Source organism: Amblyomma mixtum, chromosome 1 (assembly GCF_055824585.1).
Source record: "Amblyomma mixtum isolate Tamu chromosome 1, ASM5582458v1, whole genome shotgun sequence".
Classification (NCBI taxonomy): Eukaryota; Metazoa; Arthropoda; class Arachnida; order Ixodida; family Ixodidae; genus Amblyomma; species Amblyomma mixtum.
The window spans coordinates 22,376,695-22,399,278 of record NC_143012.1 but is presented as its reverse complement, the minus strand read 5'-3'; the positions used below and the strand labels follow the sequence as shown (position 1 = coordinate 22,399,278).

Sequence of the window (22,584 nt, the reverse complement as noted above, 5' to 3'; positions counted from 1 at the left end):
AGTTATCCCGTTGCCTCTAGGATGTCGCTGTGCACTGCTGTGTCGTCTAACGTGCGCAAATGCGAAAGCATTTTAAGGGGAAAGATAGCTCATGCTCGCGGTGTCCGTCCATGCTAAAGGTGCCCATCCGTGCGCTGGAATCGGGCCAACCGTGGCCTCTCGTCCGCGCAGCGGCGCAACTTCCTCCGTAATTTACTTTCCTCAAATTAATTTTCTTCATTACGGCCCCTCTTTCTGTTTCTTCCCTCACTCCCACTTCCTCCCTTTCTGTAGGAGATGACGGGTGTCCACCGAGATAGGCGAGACAGTTACTGCGTAATTTCTTTTCCTCAAATACAATTTTCATTTTCTTCATTACGGCCCCTCTTTCTCTCTCTTCTTTCACTGCCACTTCCTCACTTCCTGTACGGGTGCGGTTCAGGTGTCCATCGAGATGACAGAGAATTACTGCGCTATTTACTTACCTGAAAAGCGTTTCAACCGCGACGGTTACAGGGGCTTCGCCTGCTTATTAAGCGAACGGCGAGTCACGTGGTTGGTCACGTGGCGACAGCTGACGAGGCGGCGCGCCTATGGCAAGTCGCGTGGTATGACGTCATAGTCACACCTCCGGCACGCCTCTAGCTTCAAGGTCAAGCGGCAGCACCATATAGGCAAGGCTAATACGACCGCATCAACAACATAACAGCGCGATTCAGGCGTCCACTGACCCATGGAGCCAGATTGCGCACTTCCTCTTCTTAAAATGATCGGAGTGTAAATGTCAACGCAAACGCCGAACGGGCAACGGCGACGCCGCGAAACGGGCGCCAAAGAGCTGCGCTTTCAAACACAATAAAAAAAATGATGCCCAGGCTTAGCTTGGTTAAGCCAAGAATGCTTGCATATTGGGCGGTCTTTTTGCGCGAGACGTATTGTTTGGCGGCACTCGATTTTCTCAGCAGCTTTTCCTCCGTGACGTATGGATGGATGGATGGATAGGAGCGGCCCCTTTGAAACGGAGCGGTGGCAACCGCCACCATACTCAGCCGTTTCTTTTTTATTTTTTCGTTTTTTTATTTTTTTCTTTCCTTCTTTTCATTTCTTTTTTATTTGTTTTTGTCTTTAGCGGGAGTCAGGTGGTGGCTGCGGCCGCGCGCGACCGCGCGAGCTTTGCCTCCGGCTGTTGTGACGTCACGTCACGTGGTTTGGTGGCTGCCCGGCCTCGCCCAAGGGCTGAACTGAGTGATTGCAATATGCTACGCATAAAAAGCGACGGCAGCTGCCAAAGACAATAAAAACCGCACATGCGGGAAGCGGCAGTGGGTTGAGTACAAGGCTTTCGCCAAGCACACTTAAGAATTACCCAAGTGTCTGCGGTAATTTTGAGTTCTGCTACTGCCTGCGTCACCTATGCTTCAGCCTGTTTGTATCTCTCTTCCTGTTGTCCGTGTCTTTTATGCGTAGCATATTGCAATCACTCAGTTCAGCCCTTGGGCGCGGCCGGGCAGCCACCAAACCACGTGACGTTACGTCACGACAGCCGGAGGAAAAACCGTAGGTAATGATGATGGCGATTCTTGGTGAGAATTGCAAACACAGTAAAGAAAAAAAAAGAAAGAATAATATTGGGAAAAATTTAAAAGATTAAATAAAAAATAAAAAATGAAATAATAAGAAATGAAAAATAAAAAAAGAATTCAAATAATAAAATAAAATAAAAATAAATAACAAATAACAATAATAAAAAGACCGTGCAATATGCAACGCATTCTCGGCTTAACCAAGCTAAGCCTGGGCATCATTTTTTGCGCTGTTTTAGGATGAATGATGACTAATCGCATAATCAGTTATTAATGGTAATTAGGTATTAGTATTAACGACTTAATTCTATTGATCAATTTTATTATATTTACTTGTTCAATTCTGGAGGAATTACTAGTGATTTACCATTTAGTAATTTGTTCATTCCAACGTTCCATTCAGTCGTTACTAATCGTTAGAAATCATATCTACGCTCTTACTGCATGATCGACAGTTCATGAGGACACGCTCTGTCCACACTACCTTGTCCACAGCCCGTGGTGACGCATCCTGTCCACGCCACTCGTGAGGCAAGAAAGCATTCGCATTAAAAAATTGGCAGTGGCTTAGCTCTGCTATGCCAGGATATACGTAGTGTGAGGTGAGGGCCAGGTGTCCACATCTCAGTGTACATCTGAACGAGAGGGAAGGCGCATGACTACCCTCTTGGAACAGTGGGCACCTCATTAAGCTAAGTGGCGGTAGTAACAGGTGCGCGCTGCATGCGTTGGCATTGACAGTGTTGTGTCAGAAACGCTGCGCTGAAGCCAAAGGGCTTCGGCGTTCGTTGTGTTCATTGGCGTTGTCAACGTTTTACTCCCGATCATTTTAAGGAAAGGAAGGCGAGTATGCGGGGCGAGGCGCGCCAGCTGTGCGTAGTGACGTCACTTGCTCCTCGCGCATGCGCAGCACGGCTCTCCAGGAGCCACACGAAACTGCTCAGCCTCGGCCAGTATAGCTCACGCTACAAAAAGCACGGTTCAGAGGGAGTATCTGTCCTCGCATCGGCGAGCGCGGCTTCGGCCGTGTATCTGTTTTTTCAGCAGCGTCCGCTCCGGCGGACGCAGTTGTTGCTACGACGCGCGTCTTTTCTTTCCTTTCTCTCTTTCCTCTGATCTTTTAAACTCTCCTCTATCTGCACGTGGCAGCGGTGGTGGCTTGGCTCGAGCCAGTAGGCAGGCCCATGCAATTTCCTTTTCATCCTTCTCTCAGTCACAACAACATAACAACAACAAAGCTTTGCTGGCCTAGTCAAGTCAATTCGACCTTCAAGTGGAGGAGTGGTGGAGGTGTGGCAGCCACGTGTCAGATCTTCTCTTATTCCCTCCTTTATCCCTTCCCTTAAAGTTGGTTTATGGGGTTTAACGTCCCAAAGCGACTAAGGCTATGAGAGACGCCGTAGTGTAGGGCACCGGAAATTTCGACCACCTGGGGTTCTTTAACGTGCACTGACATCGCACAGTACACGGGCCTCGAATTTCTCCTCCAAAGAAATTCAGCCGCCGCGACCGGGATCGAACCCGCGTCTTTCGGGCCAGCAGCCGAGCACCATAGCCACTGAGCCACCGCGGCGGCCCTTCCCTTAAAGTGCACTTGTGGTTTTCACTGAGGTGAGACACATCCTGCGCCATTTCGTATCTTCAAAAGCGAAACAAAGCGAGTGGGCCACCGCCGTTCATTGGGTTCATTAGCGTTGGCATTGACAACGTTGACAAAAATCCACCTAGCGTGATATACACTACATTTTTTAACTAAAAAACATACAACATTTCTTGCAAAGCGTTTTGGTTTTACGCAGTTTTACGTCTCAAAGTGACTCAAACTAAGAGAGACGCCGTAGCGAAGGGCTCCGGAAATTTGCACCACCTGGGGTTCTTTAACGTGCACTGACATCGCACAGTGCACGGGCATCTAGAATGTTTTTTTTTTAATGGGGGGGGGGGGGGGGGGGGGAATGGTACAGTATCTGTCTCACATATCTCGGTGACGCCTGAACCGCGCCGTAAGAGAAGGGATAAAGGTATAACTGAAAGAAGAAAGGAAGCAAGAGGTGCCGTAGTGGAGGGCTCCGGAGTAAGTTCGACCACCTGGGGATCTTTGACGTGCACTGACATCGCACAGCACACGGGCGCCTTCTGCGTTTCGCCTCCATCGCAACGCTGCCGCCGTGGTCAGATTCGAACCCTGGTACTCCAGCTCAGTTGCCAAGCGCCCTAACCACTAAGCCACCGCGGCGGGCTTTCGCCTCCATCGAAATTCGACCGCCGCGGCCGGCATCGAGCCCGCGTCTTTTGGGTCAGCAGCCGAAAACTACGTACGATTCCCTTTCGTCGACACATTCGCTTATCACATGTAAAAATAATTTAAAACAAGAATGCTCATGGCACCTTGATTCCCGTTCTTGGCTGAACACACCCGTATGTACTTTTTGCTGAATGTTGGAAAGAGGTTGGAAAAATTTTAATGATACGCCACGAAATCCATAGCAAAGCAGCGTTCTTAATATTAATTGATTTTCAACCGTACCAAATGTTATCTTTAAATCTAAGGTTGTGGCAGTAACGTTCCTATGCTATTTAAAACATTATAAATCATTTTTATAATAGATATAATGGCTGCGATTTTGTTTAGCCGGAATCCATGCCGATTACGAATTATGGCATTGCATTTTATTATAAAGCTTAACGTTCGGTTTGGTAGAAGTTCCTCAAATAATGTATTTATTGTTAAAAGGTCCAATAAAGGCAGGTGGTATTTTTTCGAGAACTAGATTCCCTCCCTTAAACAGAGGAGACATTCTTGCTATTTAGAGAAGGCCACGGTATGTGCCGGAGGGTAGGCGGCGTTAAATATCTTTTCTAGAAATGGACAGAGCATGCCCATATTCGATTTCAAACATTTTACAGTTAAAGCGTCACAACCAGCTGCCTTACCAGTCGGTAACAATAGCACCGAATACCTCATTTTGGTGGATGCTATGCCCGAGTTAATTATCTGTCAATCGCTTTCTTGAGTTCTGCTGATTACTGAAAATAACTTGGTTGTAGTATTGTTTCTTTCTAGTGTGTTTCTGAAAAAGTTTTACTGATTTGTGTAAAAGCTGCTTTCTTTGTTTTGTTTGTGCGATTTGTACCAGTATCACCCATGGCAGTGTTACTCATGGGAGATTAGGATAGTCAAAACGTTTCTTTCGGAGAGGAGTAGTTATATAGATCGTGGAAATTCTTTTTCAGAGGAAGCGCATATATTGTTCACGTCTTTGTCAAGTAGAATCTTGTCTGCAACTGCAGATCAACGTCTTCGCCTTTACATTTTTTAGTCTTACTGCTCCTGTTACGCAATCTGCCCTGGAACATCTGAGGCTTCTATTAATGCGAAAGCATTATCTAGCTCTGTCCCGTCAGCAAAAAGTGTCCGCATAATGTGTCCGCAAATTTTGTCCGCGCGATTACGTTGGTCTCTGAAGATAAATCCGTGAGAGTGTGATTGTGACAGATAGTGTGTGATAAAATGTCACCGTGGGAAAAATTTTGTTTATGTGGTGCTGTTAGTTAAACGCGAAAAAGCGCGAAAAAATACTTAGACGTCAAAATAGCCACGGACGTCGATAAGTACACGGACGCCAGAACAGCCACGGACGTCAATATAGTATGTGGACGTTTTGCTTTCGCATTGCTCCAGTGCGGGTCGCCGCAGTGATCTCAGAGTTTCTTCCTTTCGTCGCTACTCTGTGCTCTTTGCTATGTACCCATCCCGAAGAGAAGGGAGTCCAGCGGACATTTAACCCGTCTAACTACCATGCTTTTATTTCTTATGTGCTCTTACCTTTTCCATGTGCATACGTGTCCTTGTTGTAGCCAACAATCTTTTTAAAATAACCTCGCCAGGCAGCCAACAATCCGGGCTAAATGGACGCCGCCAGCTCTCAAACTCGGTTTCATATTAATCTGTCTAAAACACACACAAACACACACACACGCTGCCAGACTGGTTGATGTGAGAAGAAAGAGGTTGAGAGAAACAGAAGCTGTTTATAGCTAAATACTGGAAACCCAATTTCAAGACACCCGGTTTCCCGAATTCAGGAGTTCGGGAAAGAAGTATCGAAATCTTAAATGTCAGCCATTCGGTATTTTCGCGCTTGGTATCACAAAAACACATGGGCTGCTAAAGGCGATCTTATGATGCTTTCTGAAAGAAAACAGGCAAACTAAATGACGTGAGGAAACCCATTATAATCTCCTCAATGTTGACGTTGGTGATCACAGAAGGCAAACACACTGATGTCATCGTCAGTTTGTTATACTTACCCACTAGTAGCAGTAGAAGACCTTTATTCGACCATAATTTAAAGGCCGAGCATGTCGACCGCCTGGGCGACCTGAAGCCGCTGTTCTTCCTCCCCTTCAGCGCCCAAATGTAGTGCAGAAAACGTTCAGTGTAATATGGAGGTTCACTCGTCAAACCTACATTGGAAAAAGTTATGCATGCTTGTGTCTTGGCAGAAAGAGTTCAGCTTTAGTTAAGGACAGCACAGCGAGCTGTGGAAAGGAAATGACACGTGTAACGTAAAGAGACCCGAAGCGCGCACAATAGGTGAGGGAACAAACGCGGGTTAAGTAAAAATCTAGGGGAAGAAATGGGCTTGGGCAGGGCATGTAGTGCAAAGGCAACATAACCGCTTGTCCTTAAGGGTAACGGTGCGGATTTCAAGAGAAGGCAAGCATATCAGGGGACGCCAGAAAGTTAGGTGGGCGGATGATATTAAGAAGTATGCGGGGATACGGTTACTGCAGCTGGAAAAGGGCAGGGTTAATTGGCGAGACATGGGCGAGGCCTTTGCCCTGCGGTGGGCGTAGTCAGGCTGATGATGATGATGGTAATGTGTCTTGTCGTCGTTCGATGGTAGCAGCACGTATCCCTCAGAAAAATGGAATATAGACTAGCTTATTGACTTTTTATACACTCTGTTGCCTACCTATACATATTTCCTGTTTATTCATAGCTTATAGACTGTCTATCGAAAAAAGTGTACTAAAAGTGCACGGCCATAAATCTATAGATTGTCTATAGGCTGTCTATGTGTATTGCCCATAGGCTAGTCTTAAAGATTTTTCTATTAAAAGTTTATGGACAGTCTGTAGACTGCCTAAAGAGTTTCTGTAAGGAACATTTGCGTAAAATCCTCGCTGTAAGCGCCGTCGCACGCACGGTAGCTAGGCTAAGTTCACTGTGATTCTTATGCTTCGCAGCTGGCCTCCAAACGCACTAGCCGATTACTTTGAGGATGCACTTGTGTTCCTAGAATTTTGAGAGATTAAATTCATTAGTGTACGATTCATCCATTATTACGAAGTCCACTTATTACAAAGTTTTCGGCGCATCCTGTGCACTTATTAAATTAGCGTCCCTCCCTGTCAAGTCCACCCCTCAACTTACATACACCACACTACTGAGAGTAGTCATATGACGATTTCGGCAATTTCATACGTTTGCATAAAAACTGTTATGGAGTCGGTATGAAATATATAGAAGCACGTATAGAATTTGCGGACTCCATATGACATCATATACACTGTATGAAAATTGTATAAACAATATGTAGAATGCTTATTAACTCCATACAGGCAAGATATGAATTTACATATATTTTCCATATCTTATACACTCCATATTCCCATAATTCCATACGAGCGGCTCATATGGAACGTTCCAGGAAGGAATTCTGCTTATCATCAGAGACGAAGTCATAGAAACCAGTTTCAGCTTTTTTTTGTACTGAACAGAAGTTTCTAACGTGAATTGACGGCCGGGCTCTTTGTTACGGCATTTCGTTTCTTTTCTCCTTGTGCCGTTGCATTCTTTAGCCTTCATACCAGGAAATTCTAATCTATATTTGACTGACTTCTGTCACTAGGAATACTGTCATGATCGATGTTTTTCCCTCGGGACTTGTTCTGATTTCGCCCATCACTCTGCAGACAATTGGAGAGAAGTAGTGGTTTATTAAAATAAAAAGTAAAAGGAAGGAAAGATTTTTGTCAGCCCGGGCTTCTGCCATCGCTACTGGAAGCACCTGAGCGGGCAGCGGAAATAGAGGGATAGCAGGCAGACTGTAGAAATGAAAGATGTGAGCGGACCGCCAGAAAGGATAGGGGGATGGGGGGGTTGGGATGGGAGAGGAACTATATACAATTATTCTATTCACACAATAACTTATGTGCAGGATTTACGTCTTCATTAAAAAAAATGTTTTTGCGGGAAAAGCAGTGTGAACTTGTTTCTCATGGTTTTCTAAATCAAGACGATTGAATTGAATGCCACTCAAATGTACGCCTTTTTATTCCCGCTCCGCTGATACAACAAAAACCCTGGCTCCGTACGAGTTAGAAATGGTGGCTTCTGTTAACGAAAACAGCCTTTCACCAAGGGAATAAGTTCGCGTTATTGCTTGAAACGGAGCCTGCACAGGACAGTGGCGGAAAGACCAATCACGCTGCGCTCTTGACGTGAATAAAGTAGACAGAGGTGAAAACCAAATTGTTCTCACATTTCAAGCAGATTCAGAGACGACATGAGGCATCAGAAATATGCACCACTATTCCTGAACTCCGACAATACTGTTCATTCAATTTATTTCTTAGGCACTGTTTTACAAGCTTTCGCGATATGAGTGCATGCACACGCTTCAATACGCTTAAAACAAATTGTTTAATGTCAGCATTTTTTTTTTAGCTGCGAGCCATTTGAAACTCCTTAAACGTAATGTACAAATGACTGCTGAATTTCATTCACCTGATTAGACAGCATCTCAGTTCGTTGAGTGTATCTCAAGATTGGTTTCATTCCTTTGCAACATTCAGGCATCCTAGCCAACACAGCTTCAATTATGTGTGAAAAGGAGACCTTAAAGATTATGTGAGCATCACCATAAAAGCTTTTATAATTGATGTACTAACGCTATGTGGCAGACAATCTTGCACAAATACACAACCTTCACTGCAAAAACGTCACAAGCCACGAAAGGACAAATAACAGTGAAGCCACGAGTGAGCAAATACTGTTACAATAAAACATCGCAGGCGACATCACTCAAAGCCGGCTAATAACGACAATAAGCACAATATTGTCTACATTACCGCACAGCAACCACCAATGTTAAATAAATAAAACTGGTGCTATGGGTCAAACCAGGGGAACATTGCGAAAGAATAATAAACCAGGTTCAAAGACACTCTGTCTACATTACAAATACTTGAATCACATTGGCTGCGGGATAAAGGAATAAACGTCCCAAAACTAACGGGGATTGTTTTCAGAGGGTTAATCTCTTGTAGCCGTTTGTGTCGTTGATCCTCTCACCAGCTGCCTTTCGACTGCCCTATCTGAACATACCATTAAAACGCCTACTCGAAACAGAACGAACTGTAAAGCTTTTTCTGGCGTGTGCGTTTTTCAAGCGCTAGTGTAAGCAATATCAGTCTCCACTTGTATAGGGTAATTTGTATACTGTAATGTGCTGAGGATTAGGGAAACAAAAACAACCTGTGCTCCATGCGCAAGGGAAATGATTCGATGAAGACAGAATTCTTAGACTAGTTTGGTTGCGACGAAAAACTTGGTCCCCATCGAAGAAACGCCCAACACACCCACAGATGTGTAACAGACTGCCAAGAATTGTGCAGGATCCTCCGTCAAGTCACGTGGGTTCTTTATAAGTTTGTACCAGTTTACTGGGGTTCTTTAAATACAGAAATTTGCTTTTTGATCAACCAAAACCGAGAAACGCGATGCTGCTCCGGCTAGTGACATCGGTTTGTACCAGCTCGTGCTCTATTGAGTAGAGAGTTTACTCGTGATATTTTTTCGTTTGGTAACTGCGAATAAAGGCTATGATTTGGAGAATAGAAGGTTTTCGCTGTGTCTGTCTTCACCTGCACCGGCTACTTAACTTAATCGTCTAAATCTGAAGAAGGCTTGTACCGACCGCGATTCGAAGTATAACGCCTACGGTATCAAAACAAACGGTGTTTCTTCGACTTACAATTGTAAATTCACTCGTGATGAAAAGTGCTCGGTCTCTGCAATACAGTGACACATGCGCAGTAACTCAACATTATTTTAAGAGAACGTAACCAACACTGAGTTTGTTATTAGCCGTTTTTGCTTCTGAAGAGTGCTTAAAGCCAGCCATTTAACACCGTACACGCGTGCGTACTTCATTGTGTTGATGTATTTGGCCTTGCAATAACCAATTGAAGCTCTGGTGCCGAAGTAGAACTTTTTAATTTTACTGTGACCATTTCGGAGGTCCTAACTTTTTGAACGCTGTATAGTTTTCACGAAATTTCGCAGATTGCAGTGACACAGGAATCACTTAGGCGCTGGCACGAAGGCTTGAACGGAGTTAAGCTGATCCAAGCTCACCTCAGCTGAACAGACATACTGCTGAGTATGTCAGTGCTAATTTATTTTCACCCAGAAATGATATGTTAGCAGAAGGAACCTGACCATAGTATGTTGTCTTATTACGAGAATAATGACCAACAAGTTCTCAAGATGTTTAATTGTTGCGCTAGGTGGAAACAGGAAAGAATGGTTAAAAAACAAACAAAGGCGAAAAGTTTCTCCACGAAACATGGACTTCTACGTCCCACTGTTCAATAGGCTAGTTTGCTGCACATCTAGTGTTTTGGCAGACCGAGAAAGGGTATCTTCTGTTGGGTTGACTGCCAACGAGTTCACTTGTGGTTTTTTTCAACTACGCAATGCCGTTACCCCTTACTGTATCGAAGGATTTACGAGAATAAGTGAGCAGTGTGGATAGTGAGGATTTAAGGGAACAGTGTTCTAAACAGTGCTTGCGTAGGAAGCGTGTGTGCTTTTCTGCGAATGTGATGTAACGCCTGCCAACATCATTCCTTTCAGAAGTTTCTGTATACCTGTAGTTACTGTCACATTTGTCCGAAAAGAAAGGTAAACTGAAGTGGCCCATTCAATACGAGATTGTCTGTCACAAGTTTGGTCGAACACAAGACAGTAACACCCATGAGGTGGTTTTTTCGCGTACGGAAATCTACGATATTGTTGGCACAAAGACGTGATAACTGAGTTCACAAAAAGGGAGCGGTAGGACACAGCGGAGGGTTTAAAAAGGTTCCGTGCCTTGGTCGCCTATAACCTACAAGCTGTCAGGAAGGTACAAGGCAGGGCTATTTCACACCGGAAGCGGGGACAAAGCAGATAAGGCACTCTTGTAGAGAGAGTTAATTTCGACAGATATGGCGCCTGCTTTGCTTCGAGCTGAACTTTCACCATTGGGACCTGCAGAGCTTTCAGCAAGTCCGTTGGCACAAGAACATGCGCGTACATTTTGCTACCATGCTTGACATCAGCCTCATCGGGGAAGCTGCTGTCCGCTCAGTAGGTGTGTTGGTAATGCGTCCGATAATATCTCAGAAATTTTGATGAAAGAAAAACAAAACCGCTAAAAATGTTGAGTTTTCGCAGTGTCGTAATTTTACATATGTAAGAATTTCTGTCCGCCTTCGCATAATTTTACAGTAAAAACCGGGCGCGTACGTTAAGCAGACTGTTATGCAGACCACTATCACACAAACGGTCTTCTGTCAGGTAGAAAAGATGATAAAAAAACAACACAGGTGCCGCCATCACCGGCCGATTTTGTAATTAAAATGCGTGCGTCCATACCATTTTTGGGCGTAAACCCCAAGGGCTACGTTCCACACCCTATTCACTTTAAAGCGGGTGCAAGCCGTCCTATTCGGTAATGTCTGCAGGAGTTTGAATCGACTGCAGGGAATATTTTCAAATCTGTCTCGCCAAGAAATACGTCTTTGCCTGCCGGTAAAATGTCAACATAGCCAGAGAGAGGCAGGTAATTTTTTTTTCTGCGACCACTAAATGCATGCAGTTATCCTCAGTGCAGCTTTTGGTGAACGCTTCTGAAATTCTGACGCGGCAGATGGTGCTGAGAAACGATCAAGAGGTATTAGAGTTGCGGAGCTGGGAAACGTCTTTGCTGAAAGCTTATGTTGTATGCCCTGTTGTTCTTGCCTTTTTTTCCAATTTTTTTCCCTCAAAAGTAACGCTGTATCAAACTTTATTTGACGGGCTTAAATGTCGGTTTCTTTGCGTTCGAAAAGTTCCCACTATTCCTAAAACAAAAAGCGGACTCAGCCGAGAAACCCGAGTGCTAGCATTAGATCATTTTTCCACTCCATCTGTCATTGTCGGAGCTGTCTCGTGCGTTTTCTGGTGCTAAGTGACCGTCTTTGTGCTGCATTTAGTGATATCTTGTCACATTCCGTGACAATATCACTTCCTTATTTTTACGACGTAATTTAATTTGTTCGAGGCTAGGTTCTAAGTAGGCAGCATAGATTAGCGACTTGTGTGTGCGCGTTTGGCTTGCTGCAGGGATTTGAACAAGTGCGTTTCATTATTCAGTCTATCTGTATCTTTCAGAGCAGGCAAACGACGACTGTGCGTAGACACAAAGGCAGGGCACATGGCGGTGCAGCGTCTTAATCTCGCCTTCTGTATTTATCTATGTCTACCGTTTGCAAAGGACAGACTGTCACTGCCTTTAACTGCGAAGTTTACAGCAGCCGGGGTCTCTATTTTGTCTTTAGGGGACCCTACTAGAGTGCCGTGTTCATTCCTGCCGTGACTGACACTTCAACGGTGTAATCTGAGCCCAAAGCGTGCACGTGTCTCCCAGCAGACTGGTGAGGAAACCAGGAGTGATGCAAACATTAACATTGCAACCGAGCTAGCCTTTCTAGAACACGAAAAGGCTTTCTTAGAGTAGGCTTTGCCATGTTTGTGGTGAGTCCTCTGTTTACCACGGTACTTCGGCCAATGCCCTGGAACAGAACATCCGTCCGACTTCAACCACAAATCACCACTTAGCGTCTGAAGCAATGAACCACGACCCTTGGCTTGCGAAGCACAAATCACTGCCAAAATCTTCCAGTGAAAGTCACAAGGACCGGGCAACTTTCATGATGCACTCAGTCTAAGGAGTGTCTTCAGAGAGGGTCACTCATCCTCTGCAGACTTGTCCAGGACGTCGTCGGTCGCGACGTGAGCCCGCAGACGTTGCACAAAGTGTCCTTTCGTGCCCACTTTTGAGTAGATGAGTTCGACCATCATTCTCGGCGTGCATGCCTCAGCAGCTCGTGACCATGATGCTGGGCACGCCCGAGGCGCTGGGCGACGTGGCGTCGTCCAGGGACGTGGTGCGCGTGACGCCGCCCGAGGGCCGCACGTCTTCGGCGACGATGCTGAGCCGCGACCTGCGCAGCGACGAGCTGGGGCTCACTTCTCGAGACCGGGAGGCCGGCCCGCTGGGCGTGCTTGTGGCCACCAGCATGGACGTAACGCAGTTGCCCAGGCTCACCACGTAGCTCTCGCTGCTGAGAGGGAGGCTGCGTGAACGGAAAGGGGTTCCGCGTTACGAGCATGGTCCAAAATAACTTAAAAGAACGTCTCGTTCTTCTCGTCCCGTCTCGTCGCGTCCCTGTCTGTTTCGCGCCTTTAACCATAGAGGTCCACAATAATGCAAAGGAGGGCGACAAATCGCTTCTTCTGTGTTTATGGGGAAAGCCCGATGTGACAATACGAGGCACGGGCATGGCACTTCAGGTATTCCTTCATTTGCTTTTGTCCTACTGTATGTGTTTATAGAGAATATCGTTGCACTGAGCAGCAGGGCTCGGTCACTTCACTTTGCATTCTTATAAGCAGCGGCGAAAGTGTTTGGGCTGATTTGTTGCGCATAAGGTAAAAAAGCCCCCCAAAAGACAAAGACACACAAAACGCACTGTGTGTCCCTGTTCCTCTTAGTCTTTTCAATATTTTATTATCCAAAAATCTTCTAAGTTCTCCTGTGCTAATTCTGTTTATGGATTATGAACACTGCAGGCCTGCAGTGTTCATAAAACGTGACAAGGTACGGAGCTAGAACAGATGGTATCTTGTACATTGGAACGCACCCTTAGAGCTAGCAGACGTGTTTTATTTATTCATTTATCACTTTAGCCACAGCGCCATTTGGGGTATTACACCGTGAGAGGGGGGGGGGGGGGGGGGGGGGAATAATACATAACCAGTACAACAATGTTGCAGGCACAAGAACAGAATGCAAAAAATACAAATTCCGGATTTTTTTATTGTATTGTTGTATTATTGATTAAAAAAACATTTCTAATAAATCTGTTCTCCTTTTGTTTTCTTTTACTTTGAAAGTGCTGTCCTTTCCTGCAGAAATGTTGTGTAGTGGAAGCAAATATTGGTCTTGATCATAACCGGTTTAACAATGAAAAGGGGTATGGAAGAATTTAAGCCTGAGTAGGTATCTGCGTTTCTGAAGCATGCCCCATCCTAATGAATTCTTCGCGGACGATACACTGAAATTCTTGGTGTAGTTCTGCACTTTGGTGTTGTTCTTGGTGTAGTTTGAACCTTTCCTAAGGTGTCAAGATAAGTTTTATGTCGTCCTTTTACTTTCGTACAGCCGCCGCGGTGGCTCAGTGGTTATGGCGCTCGACTGCTTACCCGAAATTCACGGGTTCGATCCCGGCCGCGGCGGTCGAATTTCTATGCAGGTGAAATTCTAGAGGTCTGTGTACGGTGAGATGGTACTGTGCGATGTCAGTGCACGTTAAAGAATTCCAGTTGGTCAAAATTTCCGGAGCCATTCACTGCCCCAGTGCCCCTATCTCGCACTGCTAGGAGGTGTTGTAAAAAGTCTTACCTGGGCCTCTGAATCTGCAGTTTCTCCTTGTTGTTGCCAGTGTAAGAGGACCACGTGGAAGTGCGTGTCCGCAGTGTCTGCTGGGCCTTCTTGCGGGCCCATTCTTGAATGGCGGTAGACAGGCTCGGAACGCGGCCCAGAAGCAGCACGATGGCACCGTCCAAGTTCTGCGCGGGGAATAGAATTATATACCCCTCGCTTAAAACGGAATAGTTAGATGTTGTCACAAACTTCAAACCAATCTGACTGTTAATCTGCAGCAAAATCACCCTCTGGTAAAAAGACGAGAACCGAAAAGTCCACACCAGACAATCTTCGGCAAAAGGTATTTCGATGTGCAGCGATGTCTACGAATTTGATACTTTTGAAAGGGAGTGTTAGACTTCAGGACAACTCTGCTCTCATTGTACTGGTTCCTGAAAAATGTGTACAATGAGAGACGAAAAGCACTGCATAAGACCTGGGCCAAGCATAACTAACGGCAAAAAATAGGCTAATTGGTTCCTTAGTTCTTTCGCGGTAGGAAGCTTGTTGGCGGTCATTGAAGCTCTAGAAAATAAAAGCGACTAGTTGTGTTGGGGCACATGCGCGGAGCTTAAATTGCGCAAAAATGTCTGTCGTTTTCTATAAGCCAACACCAACGTTCGTGTTGAGTCTGTTCCTTCCTGCGTGTCTTCGATGTTGATATCCGATGCTAACTGTACCAGAAAGCAGCTTTCCTCGGGTTAAAAGGTAGCCACACCGCTTACCAAGAAGCCAAGGTTCAGCTGCTTCAGCGAGTTTCTAGAGCTCGGTGACATTTTGTTTGAGGTCGAGTGCTGTTTTGAAGCTCCCCCATGCGCACTGGGCAGTCAGCGTGCGGACGCCAAAAATGAAGGTGTAGTCCCATTACGTTTTGTAGCGAGAGCTACACTACGCCAGCTCTTTGAGCCTTCAGCGTGGCAGGCGCCGTGGCCTTGAGCCGGCTGGTCACGTGATGCGGAGCAGCTGCTGCTGCTGGCGGCGCGGCTCGCCAGCGAAACAGCTGCAACAGCTGTGCGCATGCGCCGTGTTGGGGGGAGGGGGTGTGAGAGGGGGAGAGGTGTCACAGCTGTATAAGCGCGTGGCTCGGGGGAGCTCACGCGTCACTTCAGGTTTAACCAGAGCTAAACCAGAGCTAATTTTTTCTCACACAGGCTGTAGTGTGGACCCCGTGGTATCGAACTTCTAGCTGGTTCCCACGATGAAGCAGAATTTCAAACGTATGCACCTCGCGCTTCTTGACAAAGTAACTTAAGCAATGCGCTGCTAGTTTGTACAGCTGCCTTCATTATTCTTTTACGTCGGGCAGAAAATAGTTCAGTTTTGGCAGAAGTCTATCGCTGTTGGCGATCACTACATCGGAAAACAGTGGGCTGCTAGAAAGTCTGCATTCCAAGCCTTCAATTCACTGAAACACCTTTCAGTTGCATCAATTAGTAAACATGTTACAACAGTGCATGTGAACGCCGCCCGTGTATTATGTCCGGCGAAATTAGGTGGACTAGCCTAGGCTACTCCTGGACGTCACCGCTGCATATAGTACTGTAGTAGTGATATAGCGGAAGGAGGCCGTATTCTGAAGTATTTTAGTTTGATTCATTTGGTCCTCTGTTCTTGGCCGCCGCTGCTCAAGGTGACGTAATCTGGGCAGATGACGATATGCTGGTCGTGGCAGAAACATGGCAGTCATGCCACTTATTCGTAAAAACGCGCGCGGATACTGATAGAGCGGTGCGGGCGGCGTAGATTGACGGAGAACGACGCTTTGATACGCCTGACAACTTTTTTTCGGTGCTACTCCTGTATCTGGGAATCTGGGAAGAAAACAGTGCGGCGGTTTTGTTGAGAATGGAGGGAACTGCTTTATATGGCACGGCCGGATTGGATGCGGCGGCAACTGGTCAGCGTCTGGACCGGCCATGACTGTGCTTTGTAATTTGCAGCTCCACATCATGTTGCTGCTCATGATTCGCGTGGCGATCAAATGAAACGAAAACGAAATGAAAGATTACAGAATACGGCTCGGGTGTTTATGTGTAGGCACCGCTAAGGGACCCATTTAGACCCATGCATTCTTCGGGGACATCTGCACTCGTACATTTGCCCACCTCTGTTCTCCACGTTAGCCTTGAAGCTGTATTGGTAAAGTGGGCTCCCAGTGTAGTCCATGCATTACAGGGCTACCTGCACAAGGGATGCTGGGCCGTCTTTCTCGCGACACTCGGGGTGCGCATGTGCGAACAGAAGCACCTCCGCCCAGAATGAGCATAGATGGAGACCAGGGTGTGCATCTGTACAGCCCAGTGGACAGGTGGACAGTAGTGAACGGTTTGAAAGACAGCAAAATGGAAGACCGGGCGTTGGTATGAACCGTTCAATGTATGTCATGTAACAAAACATATGTGCTGAATGCTCCTTGCTGAGTAGTCGCGGGGTGCTAACATCCACGTGCAGTAGAAAAGGTGCATGCTATCGCGACAGCGTGCAAGCGAAGTGCGTCTCGGTCTCACGTGTATCATCTGCGCCACGTCCTTCTGGTTGCTCTCGCGCACGTTCTGGCCGTTGATCTCCAGTATCTGGTCGCCCTGCATGATGCGGCGGCCGTGGCGAGCTGCGATGCTGCCCGGTTGCTGCGGGTGCAAGAGAAGTGTATCAGTATACCTTCCTTTGAAGTCGCTTCTAAATCCGAGAGAGATCTCAGCCAAGTTGTTGCCATGACCACATTGATCGTGAGTGACCAGGTCACGTCTACCTGAAAAAAAAAAAAAACTGTGGGATTCTCATCGACTCTTGTTCCAGCTTGTTTAGCCCTGCCCAATGAGATGAAAAGAAATTGAAGCATTATATGCATGCATAACACACTAGTTTTTTCACTGTACAATTTAGGTACTTAATAACTAAGCAAGGAACTGAATGATTAACAAAAGAAAGAACCAACTAACTAGCTGACTAGTGGAAAAAGCTTCTTTTTTTTTTTGATAAGATCATCGGGCTTTAATTGCAACAAACCGCACTCGTAGAGATCGCGCTGTTGCCTGTATTCTGTGTTGCACTGATGGCTCTCGTAACTCCGTTGGTTGTTAGCAAAATGGAAAGATAATGAGCCCGTTGGCATGATCACATTTGGTCTACTAGTAGTACTGGCTTATTAGCCTTCACGTTCAAAATCAGGTTGCACTAATATACTGTTTTATTACCCACTGATTTGCATACCATATTGTTACGATTAATCTAGCTTACTGTGTGGAGTACGCATTTCTTTGTAGTGTGTTTTCTTTCGTTTCTAGTTTGCCGTTTTCCTTTTTTTCGCTGCCTTTGTATTTGCACTACAGTCTTCAGAATTTTGAGCCAAACACTGGTTACTAATATTACCGACATAATTCCATATGAACTGCGCTGAGTGTCGATTGACTCAATTTTGTGTGTTTTTGATCACCTCTGCGAAAATAACTGCTGGTGTCCCGGTGAGGCACCAAAGCCTCCTAATATGTTCTTGTTGAGCCCTCATATGCTGATGTGAAAGAGAACGAATACCAGGCCCTGTAAAATATTATTTAAGGTTGCGAGCTTGATTCACAACCTCTGAATAAAAGTAAGAAAATGTCGATCTGTCTTCGAATTATTGTGCGTAGAAATCCGGGATTGATTTCTTGTGTTGTCAAGAAGATAGTTCCACTAGTCTTTTAATGCATTATCATACAGGAGTACGGGCACCAAAATCACGGTGCATATTTTGTTTCGATGCATTGCCAACTGAGCGATAAAAAAATCATTAAACCTGTATAGTTTATGGCCTTTACTGTTCTTTTGGAAATGTGCGTAGGGTAGTGTACATAGATCACAGATGAGCGACAAAATAACTGCAAATTATCACCGCTTCGTCGTTTTATTGCTTCGACGAGCTGGGGCGACAACGAATGATAACGCAGATGTAAACATCGAAGTATTGCATGCCTCACATGACCTGACCTGTACTTCGACGTCCTAGGCACCATTCGGCTGTTAAAGCCATAACTAAAATAACACGTATGAAGAAACTCAGTTATACACTACGTACTGGCTGCTGGCTAATTGGTTTATGTTTACTGACGCTTACAGCGAAACAACACTGATTGAGAATTTGTTGTTAAAACTCTTTAACTCTGGGTTTTAGATTTTGGCGATAAAGCTTTTCTTTTCTGCTTTCGCCCAGCCCAGTCTGCCGGCCTCGTCAACGCCACAGTGCCTGTGCCGTTCATCGCATAGTCTGGGTGCCAAGGGTGAGTTATTTTTTTAATTTATCCGTGCCAGAAAAGTTCGCTTCGAACTTGGTTTCGACAAACCTAACGTGACTATGACAGACAGGTTGCCCTGGTTTTTCAGGCGAGTTTTCATATTTCGTTTTGTTTTGCCTTCCCGCGCCAAATCTCGCTTTTTTTTTGTCTGTTCATGTAAGGTTATATCGCTGCAGGAAAAAAAAAACAGTAATGGGCTGTCAAACTTCATTTTTCATTTCGTTTTCAATTCACTAGAAGATAATATCGCCTTCCACTTTTAACGGTGGCGAAAACTGTGAGAAAAAAAAAGGGACATTTTTGTTATCACGTGCTATGCAGTCCCTAACTAATCTACATTTTGAACTTGGGCTTTGAGCGCTGTCCAGCAGTGATGGTTTGCAAAGTTTTCTTTTTATTTCTAGCATAGGAGTATGCTAAAATAGGCGAAGTTTTTGGGGAGTGCGGGACTGGATGAAACACTCCTAATGATCGCAACGTCATTAGTATCTCTAAACTCTAAACACGCTCTGCCATCTAAATCTTATATTCTTCGTATTCTTGGAGTGAAATTAATGTCCAGCCTTCGAGATAATGGTTGGCACATTTGGGTAGCGAAGCAGCTTGCACTTACGATGTAAGTGATGAAGACTCCACGGCCATTTCTGAAGCAAAAAAGAGCATAAAGAAAGGACAGAAAGCATCAACACTAAGCACGCAGACTTCTCGTCATTATGGCGCGTGGGAGAAAAGTAATCACTAGAACCTTTTGTCTTCAGTTTGGTTAACATTTCATTTTTTTCGTTTGGTGGAGACCGACTGAAGCTATGCAAAAGGTGTTTGCGAGCAAGACTGAGGTGTTCTCTTTCTAAAACAACAAAATGCACAGATTGAATAGACTGAAACGCATACAGTAGAACTTGAGTACATTAGTTCCTGCCTTCATGCGGAAAAATTCCCAAAACAGACGGGAAAGCACTAGTTGAGGCATGACAAAAGAAATGTGCCAATGCGCAGCGCACAGAAATACAAAGCACCAGATTACAGAAAGAGTGCGAGGCATACTTTATTGATGACTGGAGAGGTTTGCTTAGTAGTTTACGTGGCAGGATACACCCCATGAGGGTGATAAAAGATGAAAGAAAACAATATCGCACCAGAAATTACGGGTGTCAAAGTTTCGGCATACTAGATTGGAGAGTGAAACGTCGGAAATGCAAGAAAAGGCGTGAATATTTTAACTTCAACTGCAAAGTACAAAGAATTTGCCTATAAATCGTTAACATTTTCATTACTAGTGAAGTTGTAAGCAACATTGTGGAGGCGACTTTGTTATATAACATTGCTATTTTCGCGCTTTTTCTTTTTTTTTCTTAGGAAATCGTAATTCACGTTGCTTGCAAAATTCCAACGAATATTTTAGACAGGTTTCGTACAAATCACATTCTGTGGTCCTACTGAGTACATCTCATCCTAAATCCTCTTCAACACGAGGGGCGCTTACCGAAGGGTGAAGATAACAGGAGCCTACACAAAGTCTCTGAAAATTTTATCTCGCGCTTAGCTTTCGGTGTTCGCATGGTAATAACATCGAAACACACTAACAATGCCCGTTTTGACGCCACAGCGATCGGCAAAAGTAAACGGCATAAGAACAACCGACGCATGTGGGGACTAGGCACAGGGTTTGCTTGAGAAAAACTACCTGCCTATGCGGTACCCTGACAGTGGTTGAGAGCTCTGCTTGTTGCAACTTACGTCCTCTGTATGAAGCTGATGCCCAGGCGGTCTTTGATGCTGGCTTTGCGCATTTCCACCGTGATGAACTTGGAAGGCTCTAGAAGACATGAAAAAAATTGACACATGAATGGAAACAAATTGGAGAGAAGTGAAGGACAACTCAAGTCGATTGAGCCGATTACTGAGCATACTGAGGCTGACACAAGCGCATTACAAAGTTGGGCTCGTTTTAAGAATTATTTGTTTTGGTTTCACATTTTCCTGACAGCAAGAAGTTTGTCATAGTAAATTTAAGAGAGCTTTCTTTGACGCTAGAGGTCCGATATGAGCTTAAAGGGACAGTAAGGAGAGCTCCATTAATATTTTTTATAGCAAAATCTGATAGTTTGGCATTTTATGGCTTTGTTGCCACTTGGCTGGCAGCGAAAGATGCATTTATTTCTAAGAAATTTGGATTCGAAGTTGAAAAAGTTTTACCGCCGCTCTGATTCAAACTTGGGACTTTCTTATGACGACACAGGACTAAGTGACGTGAACATGACGTGCGCATGACGTAACGCACACTCCGTGTTTCTGGCGGCCAGCAGTGCGGCCTAGCAGCAGCCGGCGTTTTGCCAGTGTTATGATGGATCCCGTTCTCGAAGTCGTCAACGAAGTTCTCGCAAATAGACTCCTTTAGCATACCGTGTACCTTGTTACCGTTAGTGGAATACCGGGAGCCCGCCTACCGCCGGTTAGGAGGCGCTGATTGGTCCCGATGCTGCAGGCGCGCGCGTAGCTGCCGGGTACGTGGCGTCATCTGGCGACGTCAAGGAGATTTGCGCATGCATTGGCTACGCCTCAGTGATTCCTTACTTCTCGTGTCCCTGTAACACTGTCTTGTCCTATGACGTCATCACGCTTGTACTTGCAAATTTGGGCTGTGGCGGCGATACCTGTATTTTGGTTCCTGCTCTTTTCTACGTTACAAGAGCTTTGATGTCAGTATGAGTGGCGTTTTTTATAACCAGGAGCTGGTATTCTGTCGATACAAGCCAACTTCAATTTCTCCTCAGGGTCCCTTTATTCACAATCAACATCAGGCTACCTACGCCCACTGCAGGGCCTCTCCCGTATTCCTCTAATTCATGTTGTCCTGTGTCAGCTGCGTCCACTTTATCCTCGCCCGATGGGGTTAGGAAGTTCGCTTGCTTTTGAACTGTAGAAAACTGTGGTGTTAGGTAGTCGCCACGGCACATGAGACGTTCAGGTGATGAAAGTTGTGCTACGAATACACTGCCCGTGTCTCGAGATCATATTGCGTGCGCCTCGTAAATTACTCCTTTCTATTCGCGAAACGACTGATCCCAGTGATGTCTTAGAATTGTGGCCTGCATTTATTCACACTGGATACATGCATGTACCGGAGTGGTTCATCTGACACCTGCTCCAGTGCGCCTAGAACTGTGTGATAGCACAGCGTGTTACCATGGCATTTACACAGGTTAAAGGCGCACTAAAGAGGAATCTGAACTCGTCTTTCTACCACGCCAACTCGATCTGCATGTTCCGAGCATTCTTAGAAAGTTCGAATTATTGTCTTGTGCGGCCGATTTCCATAATTTAAATCGGATTAAACGTTCCGGCTCCCGCCTTTTTTCAAGTCACCGCGGACGCTAGGTGGAGTCAACTAACGCGTGGAGTGCCTTTCAGGCAGTCGCGTGGCGCGTCGCTTTCACTTTTATTAAGTTTTTTCGTTTCCATGAATAAATAGGTCTGGTCAGAGACTACATAGCTGCAAATTGGGACCTCAGAAATAAAAATACAAGTGGACTCTCTGCTTTCGCCGATCACTGCGTATCACTCCGCTGATGGAAGAGCGGCAAGCCGCCACGGTACTCGCCGAAAGGTTGGCTGACTCCTCCTACCGCGTGCGGTGGAGCCGGGACGTTTAATCCGCTTTAAATTGGGGAAATAGGCCGTACAGGCCAATAATTCGAAGTTTGATAAGAATGCTTGGAACGTGCAGATCGAGTTCCCGCGGTAAAAATACGAGTTCAGGTCCCTCTTTCGTGAACCTTTAACAGCGTGTGTTAACACGGTTCTTAAAACCGTTCACTCCGGCTTGGTAGACGAGCGCCTTAACCACTGAGCCACCGCGGTGGGTTGGAGCTTAACTGCCCGTCCAATTTTAACGGCTCATTCTCCCGTCCGTCCGGCGTTACATCTAGCGCCTGTTATGACTCA

General features: G+C 45.6%; 1 protein-coding gene across 1 annotated transcript in view; it reads right to left on the bottom strand.

Moving 5' to 3' along the window:
• Positions 1–7,904: 7,904 nt before the first annotated feature.
• LOC149365701 (inaD-like protein) overlaps positions 7,905–22,584 on the bottom strand; it is a 63,252-nt gene continuing 48,572 nt past the window's right edge. The window contains exons 7-11 of the mRNA XM_089545315.1: positions 20,377–20,455; positions 19,253–19,283; positions 16,876–16,995; positions 14,345–14,511; positions 7,905–13,016 (exon numbers count right to left, since the gene is read on the bottom strand). Of these exons, the coding sequence (XP_089401441.1) occupies positions 12,758–13,016; positions 14,345–14,511; positions 16,876–16,995; positions 19,253–19,283; positions 20,377–20,455 (656 nt within the window). The 3' untranslated portion in view covers positions 7,905–12,757. The remainder of the gene's footprint in view (positions 13,017–14,344; positions 14,512–16,875; positions 16,996–19,252; positions 19,284–20,376; positions 20,456–22,584) is intronic.